General features: G+C 41.0%; 3 protein-coding genes across 11 annotated transcripts in view; 1 reads left to right on the top strand and 2 right to left on the bottom strand.

Moving 5' to 3' along the window:
- Nucleotides 1-834: 834 nt before the first annotated feature.
- si:cabz01093077.1 (C-C chemokine receptor type 2) lies at nt 835-4,844 on the bottom strand. Of its 3 annotated transcripts, none has more exons than XM_047340734.1 (4): nt 4,113-4,844; nt 2,581-2,714; nt 2,295-2,467; nt 835-1,818 (listed from the first exon to the last, which is right to left on the bottom strand). In XM_047340734.1, the coding sequence occupies exons 2-4, from the start codon at nt 2,711-2,713 to the stop codon at nt 1,114-1,116; spliced, it is 1,011 nt and encodes a 336-aa protein (XP_047196690.1). In that variant the 5' UTR covers nt 2,714; nt 4,113-4,844; the 3' UTR covers nt 835-1,113. The 3 variants fall into 3 exon arrangements, with proteins under 3 accessions (XP_047196690.1, XP_035019515.2, XP_047196691.1); XM_035163624.2 differs by having other exon boundaries at nt 2,581-2,717; nt 4,113-4,832; XM_047340735.1 differs by lacking the exon at nt 4,113-4,844 and adding an exon at nt 3,470-4,074 and having other exon boundaries at nt 2,581-2,717.
- Nucleotides 4,845-10,310: 5,466 nt separating this feature from the next.
- On the bottom strand, nt 10,311-21,251 carry ccr2 (chemokine (C-C motif) receptor 2). Of its 2 annotated transcripts, XM_035164142.2 has the most exons (4): nt 21,097-21,251; nt 15,283-15,366; nt 14,077-14,238; nt 10,311-12,447 (listed from the first exon to the last, which is right to left on the bottom strand). In XM_035164142.2, exons 2-4 carry the CDS (start codon nt 15,287-15,289, stop codon nt 11,540-11,542), a joined length of 1,077 nt encoding a protein of 358 aa, XP_035020033.1. In that variant the 5' UTR covers nt 15,290-15,366; nt 21,097-21,251; the 3' UTR covers nt 10,311-11,539. The 2 variants fall into 2 exon arrangements, with proteins under 2 accessions (XP_035020033.1, XP_047196878.1); XM_047340922.1 differs by lacking the exon at nt 21,097-21,251 and having other exon boundaries at nt 15,283-15,585.
- Nucleotides 17,459-22,686, top strand: part of cobl (cordon-bleu WH2 repeat protein) — a 57,443-nt gene continuing 52,215 nt past the window's right edge. For 5 of the 6 annotated variants that reach the window (XM_035164140.2, XM_035164138.2, XM_035164139.2 and 2 more), the window contains exons 1-2: nt 17,487-17,592; nt 17,823-17,966. In XM_035164140.2, the coding sequence (XP_035020031.2) occupies nt 17,938-17,966 (29 nt within the window). In that variant the 5' untranslated portion in view covers nt 17,487-17,592; nt 17,823-17,937. Of the gene's footprint in view, nt 17,593-17,822; nt 17,967-22,686 lie in introns of all 6 variants that reach the window. The other variant, XM_035164137.2, reaches the window with a different exon arrangement.

Raw genomic sequence — 22,686 nt, 5'->3', positions numbered from 1 at the left:
AACCTGCCTGTTTGGAATTGGCTGCTCTCTTGTTCTGTGTTCAGAATTATTCCTTGTCATTAGTGAGTCCTCCTCAAACAGTTCTACAATATACTGTCACTTTGTAATGTTTGTGTGCAGGACGTGTGCAAAGCTTTTTATAAACCCTCCATGGTGCAGAGTGAAGTTAGAAAACTGTGTTCATCCTACCTGGTTCCCCTGCAGTGAAGATTGTATAGTCAATAGTCAACGTTTTTCATAAAAAGAAACAGAATTTACATGATTACTGTTCATGTTTATGGTTTATATATAAGTTTTAAGGAATTACTCAAAAAACAAACGTTGTGCTTTTAGGCAAATCGCAAATGAAGAAGTGATTCTATATATGTGGTTGCCGTGACCGAGATCAGCACCTGCGACACCTGTGAGTGTATGTGTCAGTCGGATATGGTATGGTACATCGATTTGGGCCTGCGGTTTGGCCCAGTTGCTGTTGTTAATTTGAGAACGTAGATGAGAACACGCTCAACTTGCTCCTCCCCTATTGACGGTTGCAGAGCGCTGGTCTCCTAGCGCTGGGATCTATTGGCAGAAATTTGATATAAAATATTCCGCAACATGCAAATCCACTACAAAATATCATTCAATTCTACACACTGCACCTTTAAATCTTTTCTAATATTGAATCGCATGTCCAAATCACACCAAATTCACCTCTGCACTTCCCTGCACCATTAATTAAACGCATGCCAAGTTTGAAGTTAATAATCGGATGGGCTTGCGAGATATGGGTTACACATCCAAACAGACAGACGTTTGTGGAATTAATAGGTCGACGAGACACAGGCACACCAGAAAGTTTTATTTTCTTTATTTTCTTTTACAAAAACAATACAATTGCACAAGTTCCAAATATACTTTGAATTACATGATTTGAATAAAAATTTCATTAAAATCTGTACACTTTTTCAAATCATTGAATCATTCCCTCGTTTCTGGAAATTATCAGTGCACCAATTTACAGTTCTAAAAAGCATCATCTACCCAACACTACACACTCACACACTGCTGAATCATCACAACCACACATGCACACACCACCACCGCACAGACACCAGGTATGTTTTACATTCTTCAGTAATCTGATTTCACGGGCGTGTTGGAAGTCTCTTTCTCTGTGGTGTCCCTGAGTCTGACAGCCACTCTGCTCTGATAACTCCAGCAGAAGCATCTCGTCATCACCTTGCCCAGTGACTTCCTAAACTTCTCCCCTACAAACGCATAGATGACCGGATTCACGCAGCAGTGAGCCAATGAAATGATCTCAGCAAAGGTCATGGTAGAGTTGATTTTCAAAGCCTCACAGTTGCTAATGATTTCAAAGAGTTGCAGTGTCTCAAGGAAAACGATGACATTGTAAGGGACCCAGCACACCACAAACACACACACTATGATGAAAATCAGTTTCACAGCTTTGTCCTTTTTGGAGTTCCTGGACCTGGACAGCACCACAAGAATTTTCACGTAGCAGAAAATCATAATGGGGAGGCAGAGGAAAAGGCCCACTGTGTTTTCACGGAAGTTTCGCTGAATCTTCCAGAACTGCTGCATGTTATCGGGGTACAGAGGCACACATTGTGGGTTCTCTTCCTCTATCTCCAAGGAGGCAAATATCAGCTGAGGTGTTGCCATGACGGCAGCGACAACCCAGATGGTGATGCTAGCTGTGATCCCGTAGCGAAGCGTCCTGGCTCGCATGGCTGCCACGGCGTGGACGATGGCCAGGTAGCGGTCCATGCTCATTAAGGTCACGAACAGATTGCCGCTGTAGAAACCCAGCTGTTCCGAGCAGCAGAGGAGGAAACAAAATAAGAACAGGATGCAACATGAGGGCGACGTTTGTCAGGCTTTACAGGACGCAGTGACGTCTGACATACAACAGCAGCTGTTTCTCACCTCACCTAAAGAGAGCAGCCATAACCAGAGAATATACAATATATGATATCTTGGTTATTAGCAGAATATTTCCCCCATTATAAAAACAAAGGCACACACAACTTGTGTTCCCAGCATTACATACACTACAACTACTTGCACAAGCTGGATGTAATGTATCAATTTAGCACTTAATACAGTTTATTAGCATTAATCCGATCAGAGTTGATTAAAACAAACAAACTCCGTCCTTGTACGATGTCATATAAGGAGCAATGTTTTACCACGGATACAAGGTCATAGTGTAAATGTAGAATAAGTGTTACATCATCTGTTCCTCTTTATGAAATAAGCTTCAAAACTACTCAAAGTGTGTTCACCTGATAGACTCCTGTCATCAGTCTGCACGACGCCAGGTTCTGGGGGTTGTGGGCCCACAGGGGCAGAGATAAAGCCAGCATGAGGTCAGACAGGGCCAGGTTGAGGAGGCACACATCCGTCATAGTTTTCAACTTTATGTAGCGGAGGAGAACCCAGAGGACTGTCACGTTACCTGGGAAATCACTTTGAATTATTAATCGGTATTTCTGGAGCTTCTGGTAACAAACTGTAGATGTGAACTGTTGAAATGCAAATGTGAGTTAACTGTGTGCATTGTGAACATACCGAGCAGACCAAGACAAAACAGCAGGTAGTAAAGAACTGGTAAGACCATGGATCCACTGGGAAACTCTGAACTGGTATCCTGGTCACAGGTGGAATTGTAGTAATCATAGTCATCTGCGTCTGATGCGTTCATACTGCTGTGTGAGGAGGAACAGAGTATTTAGAGATAACTTTAGTGTCACAAAGTAAGACAAAGACAAAATACAGTCCTCAACCTCAGGTGGTCAGGGGATCCAAATTATCACCAATGAAATCACCACGAGTCAAGCATTCAAAAACTAAATCATGTAAATGACAATAATGTTGTTACATTCCCATGTTTTCTACAGTAAGCTGAAATCTAGCCTCGTCAAAACCAATATTGTACAGCAGTGACTTATTTCAGTTCCTGCAAAAGAACAAAATTAACACATCAACCAAATAAAACCATATGAACGAGGCATGTCCACAACATTAGCTTCTAGTCTGATTTAACATGTATTCAAAATGTATTGAGTTGTGCTTCTATAACTCTGTTCTTCAAAAGGAGCCGCCCGGCCAAAACTGCTCTTGGGTGCAAAACCAACACCAATCAGTTGTTCTGGCAGATGTGTTCCTCCTGTACCTTCAATCTATCACCAAATTAAATAGTTAAAGCAACAAAAAAACATCTTAAACTTCCTTTATTGGTTAATTCACCCTTTCTCACCAAAAACCTGTTATCCCTCTTCCTTATATGGCCTTGAATGCTACAATCTCTCCGCTCGTGCTTTTCTCTGTAGATATAGATAACTTGATGTGACCATACAGGACAATTCTGGTTTATAATCCAAATTAAATTAATTTACTTTCTTCTTATTCAAATGAAAAGCCAAAGTGGCTCAATGATTAAAATGTAGGAAATACTTACTTCACCAACAATGAGCTCTTTTGACTCCTGATTCAAAAAAGAGAAAAAGCTTTTCCTTCATTCAAGTGTTTGTAAAAACTGATATATGTTCAAAAAACAGTAACAGGGCTGTTTCACTGAAAATGCGTCTGTCCCAACACTGACTGTGTTCTAGTAATGAAGTGTGTTACTAGCACATCTAACAACACGGACTTTCCTGCCCTTTAGGATTCACGTTTCAGATACAATCATCGTTTGGTGAGTCACTTGTTAAAGGCTTCTCCAACAAACATTTTGGTATTTTAAACACAAAAACAATTCTCCAATGACCGTCACCAGCCTCGATGTAAATTCAATGTTTTATCTTTCTATAAATATCTCAAACCTCCTCCTACTCTGATCATAATCAAATTCATGTGATCTCATTCAAACCACAGCTGTAACTTTTTTCTCTTACTATCACCTTAGACAGAACCACGTGGTCTGACACCCATCCGACCCTCGCTTCCTGTGGCTGACATTGTGTATACAAACACACACACACACACAAACACACGTTCCCCACCTAAGCACTATGTGATTGAGGGGGAAGAAGGTGAGACACGAGGTAAGTATTGCAAATAGCAGCTGAAACTTTTAAAATATGGAATATGAACGTGCTCACCAAAATTACTGCTCCTGTAATTTGTTTGTTCTTGTGTTCTTGTCCTCAAGCTTTCAAGTCATCCAGTCGAGTAGCATCACTCTCTTTTTATTCTCATTTCTGGTAATGTGAACCCTGGCCTCTGTCGTTTCCTCTGCATCATGTTAAACCTGCAGAGGTGTCAGAGGTGTGTGGCTTTCTCAGAAATGTGGTAAGAGCGGAGTAAAGGCCAAATGGATTCTGTCAAGGCACTTTTCTCTACTTCTTTCCTGTCTTGAAGAATGAAATGAACATTTGAAAATCACACTCAGCTCATTTGGAATCACAAAAGATATCACATTTCAGTGCTTGATAGAATTGAATCAACTTAACTTTATTAGCTGGATGATGCTCATGTTAAAAGAACAGCCCCTGTAGAACAAGTTGCCTGAGTCTTGGTATTCATTCAGGACCAATAAATAAGTGTCTGATTGTGCCCAATTTGATTGTGCGTACATGTTAAATCACCTTTACTCTTCACTTTATCTAAATCATTCACTCATTAGATGAGTGTGAGAGGGGCTAGCATCTGTTTTAGAGATTAAAGAAGTGACCTGCCATTGTCACAAGGAAGAGAGAAAGTTTATCTACTGTACACAATATGAAAAAATGAACAGCATGCTCTCTAACGTGGACGCTACAACGTGCTGTAGATAAGCTTCTGTGAGGCATTCTGTAAAATGCCGGATGTTTACAGCATGATCATTTCAAATCTGTTACTCAGAGAAGCTGACGAACCTACTGCATGGCTTTCTTTTAAATGAGAGCGGATGTGTTGTATCATGGAAAGAAGAGTGGGAGCCAGAGCCTTCAAGCTTCTGTCCTGCGGCATCATCTCCCTTTCTACATTTAAGAGTCGGCTTGAAACTTTCCTGTTTTGATAAAGCTTATAGTTAGAGTTCAGGTCTGTCTTGGACCAGCTCTTAGTTGTGCTGCTATAGGTCCAGAATGTTGGGGGACACATGGAGCTGCTCCTTCCTCTTCATCACATTAATATCTCATTGTGGAGGTGAGGGGGCTGGGAGAGCACCTTCATCAATCAGCCCACGTGAGACACGGAGAAACGGAGAGTCGCAAGGAAAGAGAGACAGAAACTGCGCTGCAAAGCTCCGGAAGTTTACGTTTGACTTTTGAATTTATGTTTTAAGTTTAATAAAGTATGCTTCAAAGCAACAGTGTCTCTGGCTGTGTGTGGGATCGAGGATTGCCCCACTGGCGCCCAACATGGGGCTCCACGCAGCCAGAGACGCGGACCGAGAGGCGGAGACGGAGCTGCTACGGATGGTGGAGGACTTCGTGGCCGCGTACCGGGAGCGGAGAGCGCGGAATCGGCGACACGCCCGCCTCGGGGTCCCCAGAGTTGCGCAGGGACGCGGAATCGGAGCCGCGCTCGCCGTCAGCGCTGCACGAGGACGCGGAATCGGGATCGCGCTCACCGCCTCTTTCAGCGCGGTGCGGCAGGGGGAAGCGGGATCGCGTCCCGACCCGGCAAGCAGACGCTCCGTCAGCGTCGTCCTTCCTCTCCGCCTGCCTCAGGAGCGCCTCCAGCCCCCGTCTGCTCTCCGCTCTCTGTCTCAGCATCATGTCCGCGTCTCTGGCTGCGTGGAGCCCCACGTTGGGCGCCAGTTCTTCAATAGACCATGCCACGGGGCTCTCACCACAGCAGTCAGAGACAAACCATTCAGGTTTTAGCATATCTATTTAAAGACCAGGTGCAAACATAAACTTAACTACAACATAAATCCAGCACTTCCTGCTGGCATGTAGCTTTACAGCTTAGTCTTTGAGGAGTCTCTCCCGTGACTGTCTCCGTGTCTCTGAGTCTTTAGATTGCTTAGCTATGTACAGTATAATATGCATACTCAAGTATACTAATATTATTGGTAAATGCTTTCATTACAATTGTCATTACTGCTCCCTTCGTGTCTGTCAGACATTATCTTTAGTGTAAATACTTTAAACATTGATACAACTTTTCCACCTCTGTCTTTTCTCGCGAAAGTGGTAAATATTGTTGTTGATGTGCTCTGTTACACATGACATCTATTGCACTCCTGTCCATCATGGGAGAGGGATCCCTCACTTGTGACTCTCTTTGAGGTTGCTACAATTTTAACAAGGGTTTCTTTGGTCGTTTTTCCTCACTCAGGGTTAAGGGCAGAGGCTGTAGCACCTTGTAAAGCCCTAAAGCAGGGGTATTCAACTAAAATGTAAAGAGGTCACGTTAGAGAAAATTTCTTGAAGCAAAGGTCCGGAAGATCATAATGTCTAACTATTTAGTGTGGTATATATTTAAGTAGCCTAGTAGTTGTATCAACATCTGCATGTACTAAATACCTGACTGTCAAATCAAATGAATTCAGTACGATTGAAAAACTTTGACAATATTTATTGTCACATAACAAAGAACTGAACATATATGTATGATTGCAGATATGTATAATGTTCTCTCATTAACTAAATAAAAGTAGGGCTGCATTTCAAAATAAGAGAAAATAAATAAAATGTGAAAATTGTGCATGTTCAAATAAAGGGCTTAACGTCAGAAAAATAAAATAAAGGGAGCAAAAGCTTGAATTTCCCTTTTTCTGTTTCACATCTTGACTCAAAAGTCGCAACCAATTTTTACAGATAATAAATCTCAACACATCTTAACAATTGAACATTTTTAGAATCACTTTCTTCCCCTCTTATATCCCACTCCCCCACTTTGTTCGTCTATTTCTCTCCCTTTCTCCGTCTCACTCCTGTTTCTCTCCCTTTCTCCGTCACACTCCTCTGTTTCTCCACTTTCTCCGTCTCACTCCTGTTTCTCAACTTTCTCCAGCTCACTCCTCCGTTTCTCTCCCTTTCTCCGTCTCACTCCTGTTTCTCTCCTTTTCTCCGTCTCACTCCTCTGTTTCTCAACTTTCTCCGTCTCACTCCTCTGTTTCTCTCCCTTTCTCCGTCTCACTCCTGTTTCTCTCCCTTTCTCTGTCTCACTCCTCTGTTTCTCAACTTTCTCCGTCTCACTCCTCTGTTTCTCTCCCTTTCTCCGTCTCACTCCTCTGTTTCTCAACTTTCTCCAGCTCACTCCTCCGTTTCTCTCCCTTTCTCCGTCTCACTCCTCTGTTTCTCTCCCTTTCTCCGTCTCACTCCTCTGTTTCTCAACTTTCTCCAGCTCACTCCTCCGTTTCTCTCCCTTTCTCCATCTCACTCCTCTGTTTCTCTCCCTTTCTCCAGCTTACTCCTGTTTCTCAACTTTCTCCAGCTCACTCCTCTGTTTCTCTCCCTTTATCCGTCTCACTCCTCTGTATCTCTCCCTTTGTTTTCTCTACCTGTATCGCTATCTTTCTTTTTCTTTCTATCGTCTTTTCATGTCGTCACCCTCTTAAACTAATGGCCTAAGTCATTTTTTGACAAAAATGATTTTTTTGCCTAAATCATCTCCTCATGATGCTTGCCACCTCTGGTAAAATCGCCTCCATCCTCAGTTGAACAGATCATGCAATTCTACCCCTGTTGTATAATGGCCTATGTCAAGAGTGTGACTTAGGCCGTTTTATTTTGCCTAAGTCAAAAGACAATGTGACTTAGGCAATTTTACAAGCTTTTCAAGATGGCGGCTGCATCAAGAAGAATGAAAATCTACCTAGCCGCTGAAGTTATTTCCATGATTCAGGGCTCGTCCCCTATTGGTAAGTGATGAGGTTTACTATAATATAGTCTAGGCTATAAATTTTGCATAGTTATTTAGTCTTTTAGTCAGCATTTTAGTCAGCAAAATAGCTAAGTCCATGAAGCTAGCATCCAAGGAGAAACGTCTCAAAGGAGAAACGTCTCAAAGGAATGTCATACAAGAGCAAAGGTGGCAAAGAAATAAGTTTAAAGGCTATGGGTCCTCCCTGCAACTCGAAGTTATGTCAGCGAGTCTCAACTCGAGACTGCCAAGTCATTACAGAAGAGCAGCGGCAGTGGATATTTCAGAAGATTTGGGCAATGAACACCTGGGAAGAACGTCGGTTATACGTCACCACTTTGGCCACCAAGGTTAAAATAAAGCAAAAGAAAGTTGCTGAGGGATCCCGACGCAATTCATCATTGTCCTACCAACTGAAGCTTCAAGATGGAACAAGTCTCAAAGTGTGCAAGGCACTTTTTTCCTCTACACTTGGTCTCCCTGAAAGAACCATTACACACTGGCTGAACAAAGTCACCATCGACCATGACGAACAAGCAGCAGCGCCGCCGTCTACATCTGGACCTAAGAGTGGCAATCATGCAAAGCTTGAAACCGATGTCAAGGATTTCCTTAAGGACTGGTTGAGGGACCTGCCCACTGTTGATTCACACTACTGCAGAAGCACAGAGACCTACAAAGACAAGAGGTTCCTTCAACCAGGCACAACCATCTCCCAACTACATCGGGAATATCAACAGGCAGCTGCAACTGCTGGAGTGAGGGCCGTTGGAATACGATATTTCACAGATATGTTCCATGAAGAGAAGTATTCCGTATTCATTCCGCGAAAAGATCAGTGTGATGTTTGTGTTTCATTCAAGCATGGGAATATCAGTAAGGCCGAATATGATGCACATGTCACCCAGAAAGATGAAGCGAGGCAAGAGAAATCCTGTGACAAGGATTCTGCGAATAATGAGAAGTCGGTTTGGACAATGGACTTGCAAGCTGTGCTGCTGTGTCCAAAAACCCAAGCCAGCAGCCTGTATTACAAAACGAAACTGCAGGTCCATAACTTTACCCTCTTCGACTTGAGATCAAAGGAAGGGTACTGCTACATTTGGGACGAATCGGAGGGCGACCTGAATAGCGAGGTATTTGCACAACTTCAATATCGCCATTTTGAAGGTGTGATCAAAGACCATCCAGAACTCAAGGAGATCATAGTGTGGAGCGACGGTTGCGGTTATCAGAACCGCAATGCATGTGTGGCGAATGCATTCTCTGAGCTTGCAAGGAAATATGGGGTACTAATAACACAGAAATACCTTGTTGCAGGGCACACACAAATGGAGTGTGACAGCATGCATAGTACTATTGAACGCAAAATAGTTACGGATATCTTCACCCCGAGAGACTATGTCATCATACTCCAGACTGCAAGAATCAGGCCATCACCTTACCATGTGAAGGTGCTCAAGCGTGATGAGTTCCTGAAAATGAATGGATCTTACTTCATTAGCATCAGACCAGGCAAAAAAGCTGGAGATCTGACTGTGCATCACTTGCGGGCTCTTCAGTTTAGTGAAGGCAAGGTCCATTTCAAGCTGTCCTTCTCGGAGGACTCTGCGTGGGAAGCACTGCCACAAAGGGTACAGGTGCCAAATGAGCCGATAGCATGGATACGAATGTTTCCATGTGCTCTGCCAATCAAGGAGAGAAAATTCCAGGACCTCCAGTCAATGAAACACGTCATGCCCGTTGAGTGTCATCACTTCTTTGACAATTTACCACATTAATAGGCATCAGTCAAGAACCCAGCAAAGAAGAGCTGGAGGGAGAAGTGAGGAGATGCACATGCCTCCTCAGCATTATGTTTAGTTAGTTTGTTAGTTATGCTTTATTGTTGACAGAGTTGAAGGTTTAAAATTGCTTAAGTCATTTATTCCTCTTACTGTACATAATTGACAGACATTGTTATTAGTGTGGCAATAGTCATCTATTGTCATAACCTTTTGGAGTGAAATTATTAATAAATATCATATATTCAATATTTGGTAAACATTTTTGTGTTTTCTGAAAAACCTGAAAAAATGACTTGGGCCATTAGTTTAAGAGGGTGACGATGTGTAACTTGCCTCTACCTCTCTCATCTGTCTGCACTGTAGAGTCGCAATGTTTACCGCCTGGAATGCACAGACTTGATTGGCTGAGTAGTATCACGTGGGATGGCTTAACTCGCATGCAATTGGTCTGTGCGTTTCCTCATCCGCTAAACCACTACCGTAAAGACTACAAAAGCTGCGCCGGTTACAAATAGAAGCGCCCCGTCAGGTTTTAAATCATAACCTTCTGTTTTGGCTGTAGGTCCGCCTGTTAGTGACCTCTGCCCTAAAGGGTAATGGGTAATTGTGATTTGTGAATATAGGCTATACAAATAAAATGAATTCATTGATTTAATTTCCAATATAAACTACAATGCAAAAGTTATTTGGTTATTGTTCAGAAAGGAATGGAGATGACATGTATAAAAATTTAATAATCTCATTTGCAAAACAAAACCACACAATTTAACTATCAATACAAGCAATTGGGCCTTAAGCAGAATTTAATGCAAAAAAACATCACTAAAATTAACTGAGATAAAAAGGAGAATGTATTCATGGATTAAAACGCTTATATAATATAATACTGAAAAGAATTATCTAAAATTACATGTTTGAACCAACATTTCTTACACATCAACACTTTCAGATCTATAACAAGCAACAACCTTTGTTTATTAGATGCAACACAACCCACTGTTAGTTTCACCTTTGAGTCATCATCAAATAGTTGAATAAAACAATTTTTTTACAATAAAAGTAAAAAATAAAAAGAACACATGTTAAAAAAGAGAACTTTGCTTTTTTACAAATGTCAGCATTTTATTATTAATATTTCTTCGCCAACTTGCAGACTTCATAAAAATGTGTGAAAAGGAACAAAAAAGTGTCCCGACACATCCTTTCCCGACACATCGGCCACAGAGAAACAAACATTGTGGTTAAACGGCATTCTCTGTCAAGATTGGAGTGCAGTTAAATTTTTCGACTATATCTGCATAACTGCATTGAATTCAGTAAACCTGTGAACGTATAGGAGATGATGATGCTGATGATTTAGCTCTCACTTGGATTATTTTTAAACTGACAGGCCTGTCAGCTAACATCTTATTGTCTAATCAATACAATATATCACAGTGCAAAGATTTATTTGAAAATGGTATCAAAAAGGTCTAAACAATAATCATAATTACAGGTACAGGCAGCTGTAATAGTTTACACATTTTTGAATTTTAAAAATCCTGGATAGACAATTGAGGGAGCCTGGATAAAAACATAATAAACTAGTATGGCCAAGCAGTCCCCTTAAATCCAATCAAGCTGCACCACATTTTCACAAGCTCATAGATATCAGTCCCCTATTTGTGCCAGATTTCTTTTAAATCAAGATCTATGAAATGTTGAAAAATTACCAATCTCATAAGGTTAAAGAAAGTTAAAATAAACAATTCTGGATCTGCACCAAAATTGAATGGGTTCTCTCATGACCCATACAACATCCTTTCATTAAGTTTTGTGGAAATCCATTCTGTTGTTTTGTCCAATCTTACAGCTTACAAACAAACCATCAAAGAAATGGACAGGGGTGAACACATTGGCGGTTTATGGTGTCCATAAACTGTATCACATCTGCCCTCCACCTGCTAAATGACAATAGTGTGGGTGACATCAGAGGACCTGGACGTGACAGAGCTTTTCCTGAAAGTTCTATCTGACAAATCTCTGCTGGAGCAAGAACGAATCCCAGGAACCCACTTCCCCAGCAGCTGCAAGGCTCGTTTCATAAATTTCTGTCCAACAAAGGCGTATATGATGGGATTCAGGCAGCAGTGAGTGTAAGCAAAGGTCTCGGTCACTATAACTGATAGCTTTAAATTTGTGTCAAAGTTGCATTCGTCCGGCAATATGCCTGTCGACTGCAGAAAGAGCAAGAAATTGCAAATGTTAAATGGGACCCAGAGTAAGAAAAAGACAGCCACTAAAGAGATGATCAGCTTCACGGCACGGTGCCTCCTCGCACTCTTCATGTTTACCAGTGTAGGGATTATCCTGGAGTAGCAAACTACCATCACCAGCAAGGGAATCACGAGACCCAGTATATTTGTCGCAAAGATGTTGTAAACCTCCCAGGTACTGTTTTCCTTGTCATCGTCACAAATTGAGTTGTTAAACTGATTTGTGACGTTTGTGAAGATAAAGGCTGGAAGAGAGACGCACAGGCTCAGCAGCCAGATGGACGTGCTGAGAACAACGCCTGCCCTCAGCGTGCGATAACCTGCCACCCTGTGAGTGTGCATGATGACCACGTAGCGGTCCAGCGTCATGGCAACCATGAAGAAGACACTGCTGAAGAAGCCTGCGTGGTGGCAGGTTGAGATGAAACGGCACATGAAGTCCCCGAAAGGCCAGTGGCTGACCTTGGAGTAGTGAGCGTAGAAAGGCAGTGTGAGCAGGAAGACGAGGTCGGAGAGAGCCAGGTTGAAAAGGCAGATGTCTGTCAAGGTGGTACTGTTGCGGTGTTTCACCACGACACACACCACTAAACCATTACCTTAGGTGACAGGAAAAAAAACATTAAATCGGCCAGAACACGATATATTGTGCTAATATACCAAAGGCCCTAGAGTAATGCTCTCTCTCTCTCTCTCTCTCTCTCTCTCTCTCTCTCTCTCTCTCGCTCTCTCTCTCACACACACACACACACACACACACACACACACACACACACACACACACACACACACACACACACACACACACACACACACACAAACTTACTTTGGTCAGTAAAAATACATAGACAGCCCGAACCCCTAACCCTTGTATGTATATTTCTTGGAGACTTGCCCCAGCGTTAACCCTAACCACCACTTTCCTTACCATAACCACTCAACCATGATCAATCCTTACCACCTCGGTCTGAAACAAACAAACAAAAATCCTAGAGGGTCAGAAGTTTAAAACCCTCTTTTGGACAACCCACGAAAATAGCTCCTCAAGCCCATAATGCCTTGACCAACCCACCTAGATGCCTCGACCCAACTGTCTTGGTCTGAAACCTAGAGGTCATAAGGTTTATCCTGATCTCCCCCTCCACAAGATGCAGCTTCAAGTAAAAAAATCTCTCATCTAGAAGTTGAGCTGGCACTGCACTTCAAATACAGGAATATAAGTCAGAGATTGGACTGAAATCCCCAAAACTGAAACCAAAAACATGGACAACTCACCCTGGATCAACCCTGAGAGGCTGAGCCTGAAGGTCCAAGACATGATTTGGGGATGGAGAGCTACTGTTTTGACTGACATTGCCTTTGGCTCTCCATTTTAACTACCCAGTCGACAAGGCGTCATCGAGATAATTTAATACTCCCTAACCCTAACCCTCTTCTTTTATGTCCACACAAGTGAATTGAGTTCCCAAGGGTATTCATTTTAAAGCCCTCCCTGATTTATACAAACACACAGGACACTGGGTGTGTTGATTGCAGATTGTTGTTTTAGTTGTAGACTGTGTCCATTTGTCAGTGATTTTCAATACTGTCCTTCACATTCGTATCGGTCTCACTTCTGTTCTGATCTGGTGGTTCCCTGACACTGTTGAACATTGTCTCATGGTTTCTTTATCTGACTTTCAACGGGTTCAACTATTCAAGAGTTCTCCATGTAAAGAACTGGTCTTTCTTTTGTTTCTGGCCTAAGGCATCAACTTTCAGTCACCTAAAATCCTGTCTTATGGTCTCCATCCAGACAGTTCACTACCCATCTTCACTCCAACAGGGTGGGTCTACGATTTAGCAACAGCCATTCACACCTTGACTCAACCCACCAGTTTGCGGGGGGGCTCATTGGCCTGCGTGTTTAACATAACAACTCTCAGATTAGGTAAAGACCCACAGGGTTTACCTGTTACCTAAAACCTCCCACCAGTCAGTTGGATCTAAAGAAATCTTTTGGATGAGAGGTGAAACATCGTCATAAACAGGTGTATTTGCCTTTGTGAACATGTACAACTCTTGAAGATACCATGATTTGTATGAACGAGAAACTTCACAGATATGTTACAGCTTCCAGATCCACCCTTTAAACACACACACACACACACACACACACACACACACACACACACACACACACACACACACACACACACACACACACACACACACACACATATACATACCTAGAAATCCCACAATGAAAACCAAACTGTACAGCGTGGGTAGAAACACACTTCCAAATTCCTTCAAGTCCACATCGTCGCAAGAGTTCGGGGTGTTGTTTTCGTTGTAATAATATTCATATGTTTGGGTGGCAGTGGTTCCAATATGCGGTATTCCAGTATCTGCAGAGATAGACTTGTTATTTGGATCATGCAACTTATTTTAGGTGTAACTTCAGTATGATCCAGTAAGATAGAATTAAAAAGGCAACATTCAAATGGTCAAGTTGCCTCTAAACAAAAATTCTGTTCAGTTTTCGGTGTTAACAGCTTTAAATGCCTCTTTCAGTTTATCTTTTCAACACAAACATTTACAGTAACTCTAAAGTGGTCGAACAACTGTTTTGGCGTGAAGGCAGACATTTTAGAATTGGCAAACAGAAGTAAAACCAAATAAATAAAATCAATTTGACTATACCTATCTGCAATAAAACCAAAACTATATACTTGGAGTTTTGCTTCTGCGAGTGACAAAGTGTGATGTTTTGGAATTTGGGTAAATCAGCCCTTCAACGTCAATTGATAATGAAATCACGCCACCTGCTGGTTTTTATAAGTAACTTACTCCCCCTGTTGGAAACACTGGTCACGCCTACACGTCACTCTTCAAGGGGGAGATAAAATAGAGGAAGAACTTAAATTTATTCTAAAATTTTTAATGAACTTAAAAACACCAATTCAAGACGAATCTATATATTGAACATTAACAATTCCTAATGATTTAATGGTTTAAACTATTATATGATTCAAACTTGCAACAAATATTTGTATTTAATTTTGCCTGCTTGGCTCATGATATTTTTAAAAGTTTCACGTGACATATAAACTACAGTGTTTTTGAAATTCTGAGTATAAATTGAGGCAACATTCTTATAAAGAGCAATGTTTATACAATGCACTAAACATTATCACAAAATTGTATTTTTCTTAATCTCAGGACGTAAAACATTGTTTGGTAAAAATCCAAATGCAAAGGAAATAACAATGCATACTGTATTTCTAATTTGAAATTCATATAGATGATGGATATAAATATGTATATAGATGATGGATATAAAAGTTAGATGAAATGTGTTAACCCTCAAACATCACACATCGTCACATATTCAACAACAACATAGAGCTATAGATATTCTGTAGTTTGTAAATCTGTTAAAATGCAATCACCTGACATGGTGAGATTTCAGTGATGCCTTTCCCCGTCAGGTAATCAGTGGCTGCACCTCACGGCTCCTTTTTTCCCCTCTTTGTCTATAATGTTTTGGAAACAAATCGATCCAATTCACAACCATGAACCAACTTCAGCAGTCTGCTAATGAACAGTGACACAGAAACAAAACATGCAGATGGTGTTTCCTGTACTGGCCTCAGTGTGAATTTGAGATCCTTATCAATAGCCCACGTGTTCACAGTTTCCCGAAATGTTCACAGCAAAAACTAATACAAAGGTTAGGTCTCACCATTACAAATTTGATCATAAAAATATTAGACTACTGTCACACTGGTTGATATACACATAAAGTGAGAGGGAGTATTGAGTTAAAAGGTCTTTTCTACTCATTTATAATGATACGTCACAGTTCAGTATATGTCACATTAAAGTATCCTAATCTTTTCCCTGAAAAATATAATATAATATAATATAATATAATATAATATAATATAATATAATATAATATAATATAATATAATATAATATAATATAATATAATATAAATAATTAATTGTTAACATTTTTAACCCTGACCAACTTAACATTCCTTTTAATGCAATGAAATAAACGAATAAATAAATAATAAAAGGCAACAACCCTTCCTTCTTTGCATGTTGATTAAATCAATGACAAATCAGAAGAACATACAAAATAACTGCCCTGTAAATTAGATCGAACCTATTGACATGAATGAGCAGAGTGCACATCATCGGTGAGGGTTTCATCTCATCCTTCAACTGACTAAAATGTCTCAATATCGGTCAGAGATTTCAATTGATGTAAAATCACTATTGCCACCAAAAGTCAGTAGTTTCAAAAGGCAGTTGGAAACAGTGTGAAGGTATTAGGGTACAACCTCCACATTGAGGGACTATGCTGTTTTAAAGACATCCTCGTTTGTTTCTTGTCTTCTTTTTTAAAAATGTTCACGATATTAACTATATTAATAAAAAAACACATGCAAATAAAAGAAACAAATTAAGACTCCGTGATGAACCTGGCTGTAGTTCAGTGCTTTGTGAAGTTATTGAAGTCTGCTACTCGTCAGTGGTGATGGAACTTTGCAGCAATTTGCAGTGCGTTTCAGTATTTGCGTGTGTTGTGACTTTTTGCAGCACATATGTCAGCGAATTGATGAAGTTGTTTTCTTAATTTGTATGTGTTTTTCATACTTGCATGTGTTATCTTAATTTGCAGTGCGTTGAGCTCTCTCAGCCAACATACTATGCTGTTGTAAAGACATCCTCGTTAGTCTCTTGTCTTCTTTTCTTATAATTTACCCTATATTATAAAAAAAATGATGTTAATGCTGCTCATCTCTGGTGGCTGCCAAGTATCTAACCTCATGGATGGCACCCAACACATTGTATGTGTCATCAGTAAAATCTTAAGACTGGTCTCTGAGTGACATCTAGCGGTGGAGAACGACAGCTCAGTTGTGCAGAGTTTATAGAGTTTTGAATATACAGTATCTGTGTGTGTATTTATAGACAGTATATATAGACATTATACACAATATTTCTGTGTGTTTATAGACAGTATCTATGTGTGTGTGTGTGGTGGTGTGGTGTGCAGCCCCCAGTGGGGTCGTCGCCCTCCAGCTGGCGCTCGGTGAACTCCCTGTGAGGATGATTGACGTGAGAGCTGCTGACGAAGGAGGGGCGGCGGAGAGCTGCGTCAAGCTGGAGACTCCGCAGCTGAAGGACACAGGAAACCTAGCGGCATCGCCTTCAGAATAAATAATAAGTCGCGCCTCAACGCCTCTTGGGAGAGCTGGAGTAAGCTAAGTGTGTGAGGCTGAAATATGAATGGGTTTAACATTAAGACAGGATGCAATGGCTGTAATCGTACTTGATAAAATCCTGGTCTGTATCTGTCACCCGATCAGGTTTATGCTTGATAGTTTTCCATATGGAGGCTTACACGTGGATTCAATAGTCTATCTATCTATCTATCTATCTATCTATCTATCGATCTATCTATCTATCTATCTATCTATCTATCTATCTATCTATCTATCTATCTATCTATCTATCTATCTATCTATCTATCAGCTTCTCAAAGAGAGGAAACGAAGGGGCGTTTCGTCGTGCGGTTTCGTGTCTGGGCTTTTATTTTGAAACGCCTCACAGGAAGAAGTGCACAACAAACCATCCGGTTTGACGGCGCCCGGAGGAGAACCCAGCCGGTGGTTTAGTGAAATGACATGAAGCGGCTCTGACAAGTGACTGACTCCATGACTCGGACACACGGTTCAGACTCAGGTGAGTTTACCTCAGCGATGGCGGACATGTGCTGCTTGTTGCCGTGGCCGCCGCGGTGTTTGCGGACACTCTGCGGTCTTCGTGCTGTCGCCTCTGCGCACTGACACTTGTTGGACCCGGGGCAGACAATTCTAACTTGTTCTTCGCTTGAAAAAAGCAAAGTGCTCCTGCTGGTGGGAAGCTTCTGGAAGAGTATAGAGTTAATTGAATGTCCCTGTGTTTACTCGCAGGTGGTAGTATGGTGCGTTCCCGTCGAGTTTAACTGCAGCAGCGGGGTTTTTTTTAATTCGGGGAGCTCAGCCCGAGTCGAACCGCTCACATCTGAAGAACCGTCAAATCACTGCGATGATGAGCGAGTCCTCCACAACCTCCGGGTGAGTCCACTAGTAACATGTTTTACCTCCTTTAATTTAACGGGACGTGTCTGGAGCTCAAACACATCTGCGGTTTAGTCCTTTAACTTTTCCTGTGAACACGCTATTTCATCCCATATGGCTCATTATTGTAAATCTGCAGAGGAGCTGCTGCATATCTGTGTACTGAGTTTTATTCTTTCAGTTTGTCATTGCACAGTAAAGTAACTCCAATATAGTTTGGTCCAGCCTATTCAAAATGCTTATATGAGCATCACTTGAAAAGCATGTGCAGCCTATAGTCAGTACTGGCAACAGAGAGAGGCTTCCAGCAGCCACACCGTGTTTGCTCTCTATTTACCTGTTCACAGTCTCTTCACCATGGACGCCCATGTCTGCCACTTTGTTTAAAAAAAACATCATGTAAGTCGTTATAATAAGAAGCTTTCTCAACCAACTCAAAATAATGACTTACTATCTCACCAACTCAAAATAATGAATTACTAACTCAAAATTATGACTTACTAATGCAAAGTAATGACTTACTAACTTAAAAAGTAACTAACCTACTCACCAACTCAAAATAATGACTTACTAACTCAAAATGATGACTTAATAACTCAAAATGATGACTTAGCAACTCAAAATGATGACTTACCAACTCAAAATAATGACTTACTATCTCACCAACTCAATATAATGACTTACTAACTCAAAATTATGACTTACTAATGGAAAGTAATGACTTACTAACTTAAAAAGTGACTAACCTACTCACCAACTCAAAATAATGACTTACTAACTCAAAATGATGACTTACTAACTCAAAATAATGACTTAATAACTCAAAATGATGACTTACCAACTCGAAAATGATGACTTACTAACTCAAAATGATGACTTACCAACTCAAAATGATGACTTACTAACTCAAAATGATGACTTACTAACTCAAAATGATGACTTACCAACTCAAAATGATGACTTACTAACTCAAAATGATGACTTACCAACTCAAAATTATGACTTACTAATGCAAAGTAATGACTTACTAACTTAAAAAGTGACTACCCTACTCACCAACTCAAAATAATGACTTACCAACTCAAAATGATGACTTACCAACTCAAAATAATGACTTACCAACTCAAAATGAGGACCTACTAACTCAAAATGATGACTTACCAACTCAAAATGATGACTTACCAACTCAAAATGATGACTTAATAACTCAAAATGATGACTTACTAACTCCAAATGATGACTTACCAACTCAAAAATGAGTTAGTATCTCCATTATAAGTTGTATCTCAGAAAATGACTTGCTAACTGAAAATAACAACTTAGTTTCTTAAATAATGATTTGGTATCTTAAAATAATCACCTACTAACTCAAAATATCAACTTAATATCTCATAACCATGGTTTACTATCTCATAATTGACCCTTTTTTTCTTTCATTGGTGGAAATTGGCCTGCATACGTTGCCGTGCACTGTAAATACGCAGCTATCTGAAGGAAAGCATAATGCAATAGTTGGTTACTGCAGAGGAGAAAGTGACGAGGCCTTTTGCTGCAGCATCAACAACTGTGGGTTGCTGTCCACAGTTGTTGATGTCTTGGGTGTGGCTGGTAGCTAGACTATGTTTCTCCTTGGTGTGTGTATCACCCCGGCTGAACCCTTGTGTTGCTGAAATGCATTTAGCTGCTCCAGTGTCAGTGTCCTGGTATCTTGTTTGCCGGCTCACAACACAACAGGACCATTGTTAAAGTTAATAATAACACTTGCTTTTTCTACTACGACGATTCAGAATGTCTAAAACGACATTTTCTCTGAACCAGAGATGTTTTTTATACATGCTGTGAGGACTATGTGGGTAAACATCACCTGATCGCTTCCACAAACATCCCTATATCAACACTTATATACTAGTGTTGAAAATGCTGTCCACACAGCAGTTTTGCGTCAGAAGTAAACAACCTTTCACATGTCCCTGTGTTCAGAGGAGTAAAGTTAGAGTTTTTCTATCTTAAGTGGAGTATTGAATACTTTTGATCTGCAAGTTCTCATTAAGTTTGTGTTTTTGCTAACGTATCTCATAATTTTTCTTAATTTCTCCCTAATAGAAGGGTATGATGTAAAAGATTGCACTATGGTCTTTTTAGTTACAATTAGACCATGAGGACACATTTAAGCTTATAGCAGTTTTTACTGGCGTATCTAGATTTTTTTCACAGTAAATTGTAGTTATGGGTTTCTGTATGAGTAGCCCAATGGCCAGGTATGACTCTTCTAATTGTATGCCATTTGGGTTTGAATTATGGTAAAAGCTGTCTACTAGAGCCGGATGGTGCTGACCTCATCAGTTCTGAGCGCAGCATTGCAATTACTTCTGAATGCTGTGTGTCCTGTTGTCATTGTAGAGGGCTTACACCTTCCATCATGTGTTAGTGCTCAAGGAACCTTTCAACTACTTCATCTACTGCACTGTATGTAGGTGTGTGGTTAAAGGCTCAGCAGCAGTGAAGCAAAGCAATACAGTAAAACATGGGTGATGTTCAGTGGCAACATGAGTAGGGTGTGATGCTGTTCAGAAGAGCTTTGATGAGGTGAATTAAATCTTTCAAGCAAAGCTCCTTCTAAGCAGGTCCTCTTAAACACAGTGATTTCAGACACTCAAGAGCCTTTTGGCCAAATTACCAGGTGGACTGGTCACAGAGTCAGCTGGCAGCGGAACCACATGGCTTTTTATCCACTCAGTGTGTGTGTGACATTTCTGTCCACATATATTACCATGACAACTCCCTTTGTGCTGAGTGTCCTCTTTCGTCATTGCACAGGAAGTAGCTACTTTACTACACAGTCCAGTTCTAATGAAACTCATTGTGCGCGTGTGCGTGCGTGCGTGCGTGCGTGCGTGCGTGCGCGCTCAGGAGTGGTTGGAAGGCAGCTTGAAGCCTTAGTTCTGAGCGTTTATTTTAAGCCTGTAATTAAGTTGGATAAAAGGACATCTTCCTGTCCTCCCAGAGACTAAATGAACACTGACTTCTCACACTGTTCTGAGATCAGGATTATTCAGAATCTGACCCAAAATATATATTTGTGTCTCATGGATTGGCATAATATCGTAAGTATCCAAGGTAGACTTACCACGAGATTGTGGACCTATTGAAGCGTCCCTGCCTCAAAGACGTCACGGAACTTCTTCTCTTATTTGTAACTTTATTAAAGTCAACACGTACATGTCACACTTCTTGTTCCTCGCTATAACAACAACCTCGTCTTCTTCACTCCCCTTCCTCATTCTCCCCTGACCACCAACAAACCAGCCAATGAGAGCCTGTCCTCCCACACAACCCCACAGCCATTGGTCTAGAACTGTCACATGCCCCCGACCTGTTCACTGACCCTCAGGACGTCTCAGTACTTATTGAACACAGTGTACTTAGCCGAACATAAGTCATAACGACCACATAGCAGTCAAACAGAACATAAACCTAACTACCAGTCCGTTACACTATGTTGTATGCTTCTGTAGAAGCCACATATGTGTATATCAACTGCATTATAAGAAAAAAGTGTTTTTATTTGCAATGTCATAGAGAAATAATACACTAACCACATTCCTCAGGTAAAATAGTGACGTCTCTGGTTGGTGGAGATTGCTGTTACCCCGTATATGTTTACCACAACCACGAAAATCACGTCAGCTATGATCAGATCATTTAGTGTTACATTAAGTTTACCAAAGAGCAACCATGATTTCCCTTTCTAACAGGCTGGGGGGGGTTGAGATGAGGAAAAGAGTCAAAAGGGGTGAAAATCACACAAGTATAAATTCATGAAGTGCGCTAAGTCGTTGAAAAGGAATCAGCCACAATTTATGGTATATGTAGTTTCTTCACTCTTAAAATAATTATGCACAGAGCCTTGTACCTTTACCCTTTTTCCATTCACCAATGTAATTTGCTCCGAATCAAATGTTTTACGGTCACGATTCAACTTGTAGTCGGTCAGCCGGGTTCCAGGCTTAAAACCTTTTTATAAGGATTTTCTGAAATGTCAAAAGTTTGGATACACAACACACTGGTGCTTTCCAGTACATGTGTGGACCTGGTGTGTTTATGTGTGTCTTTACAGCGTTCTTCAAGACTTGTGTTTTTCAAATCTTCAAAGTGTTTTACAGAGCTGTTTAGGTTTAATAGACCCTCTGTACTTTCTGGAGACGCAAGTGACGTCAAAATCTTGTGAGTTTTACTTTGGTCACATGGTTCAGTCCCTGGAGATGATGCACTACCCACACCCTTGCTTTGATGAACACATTCGTTGCCATTTATAACCACACAGGCTTGGTGCATTTCGTATTACTAGAGTTTGCCTTTAAGTTGGAAAAACTAATCAAGCCTGCCCAACCTCGAGATCCTGATCTGCGCTGCCATCTGCCTCACCGTTGGTAGGTCACACATTTGGTTTTCAGTGCATCTGTTGTTTGTGAGAGTCTTGCTTCTGTGTATGTTCAGTTTGAATGCAACACCCACGGCAGGACAGGGTTGACAGATTTAACAGATAAATACAGTATGGGATTTCAAACAACTGTCCGTTTATCCTCAGCACACACCCAGAGATAATTACTGGCTACCAACTGTCCTGCATGTGTGTACGTGCACGCCTGTGTGCACTCAGGAGCACTTTGTATGGAGGGAGATCAACACTAGTTGCTTGCTGCAGTGAGCAATTGCT

The sequence above is a fragment of the Hippoglossus stenolepis genome, chromosome 8 (assembly GCF_022539355.2).
Source record: "Hippoglossus stenolepis isolate QCI-W04-F060 chromosome 8, HSTE1.2, whole genome shotgun sequence".
Taxonomy (NCBI): domain Eukaryota; kingdom Metazoa; phylum Chordata; class Actinopteri; order Pleuronectiformes; family Pleuronectidae; genus Hippoglossus; species Hippoglossus stenolepis.
Note: the sequence above shows the minus strand (reverse complement) of the source record. Positions and strands in the feature narration are given on the sequence as shown.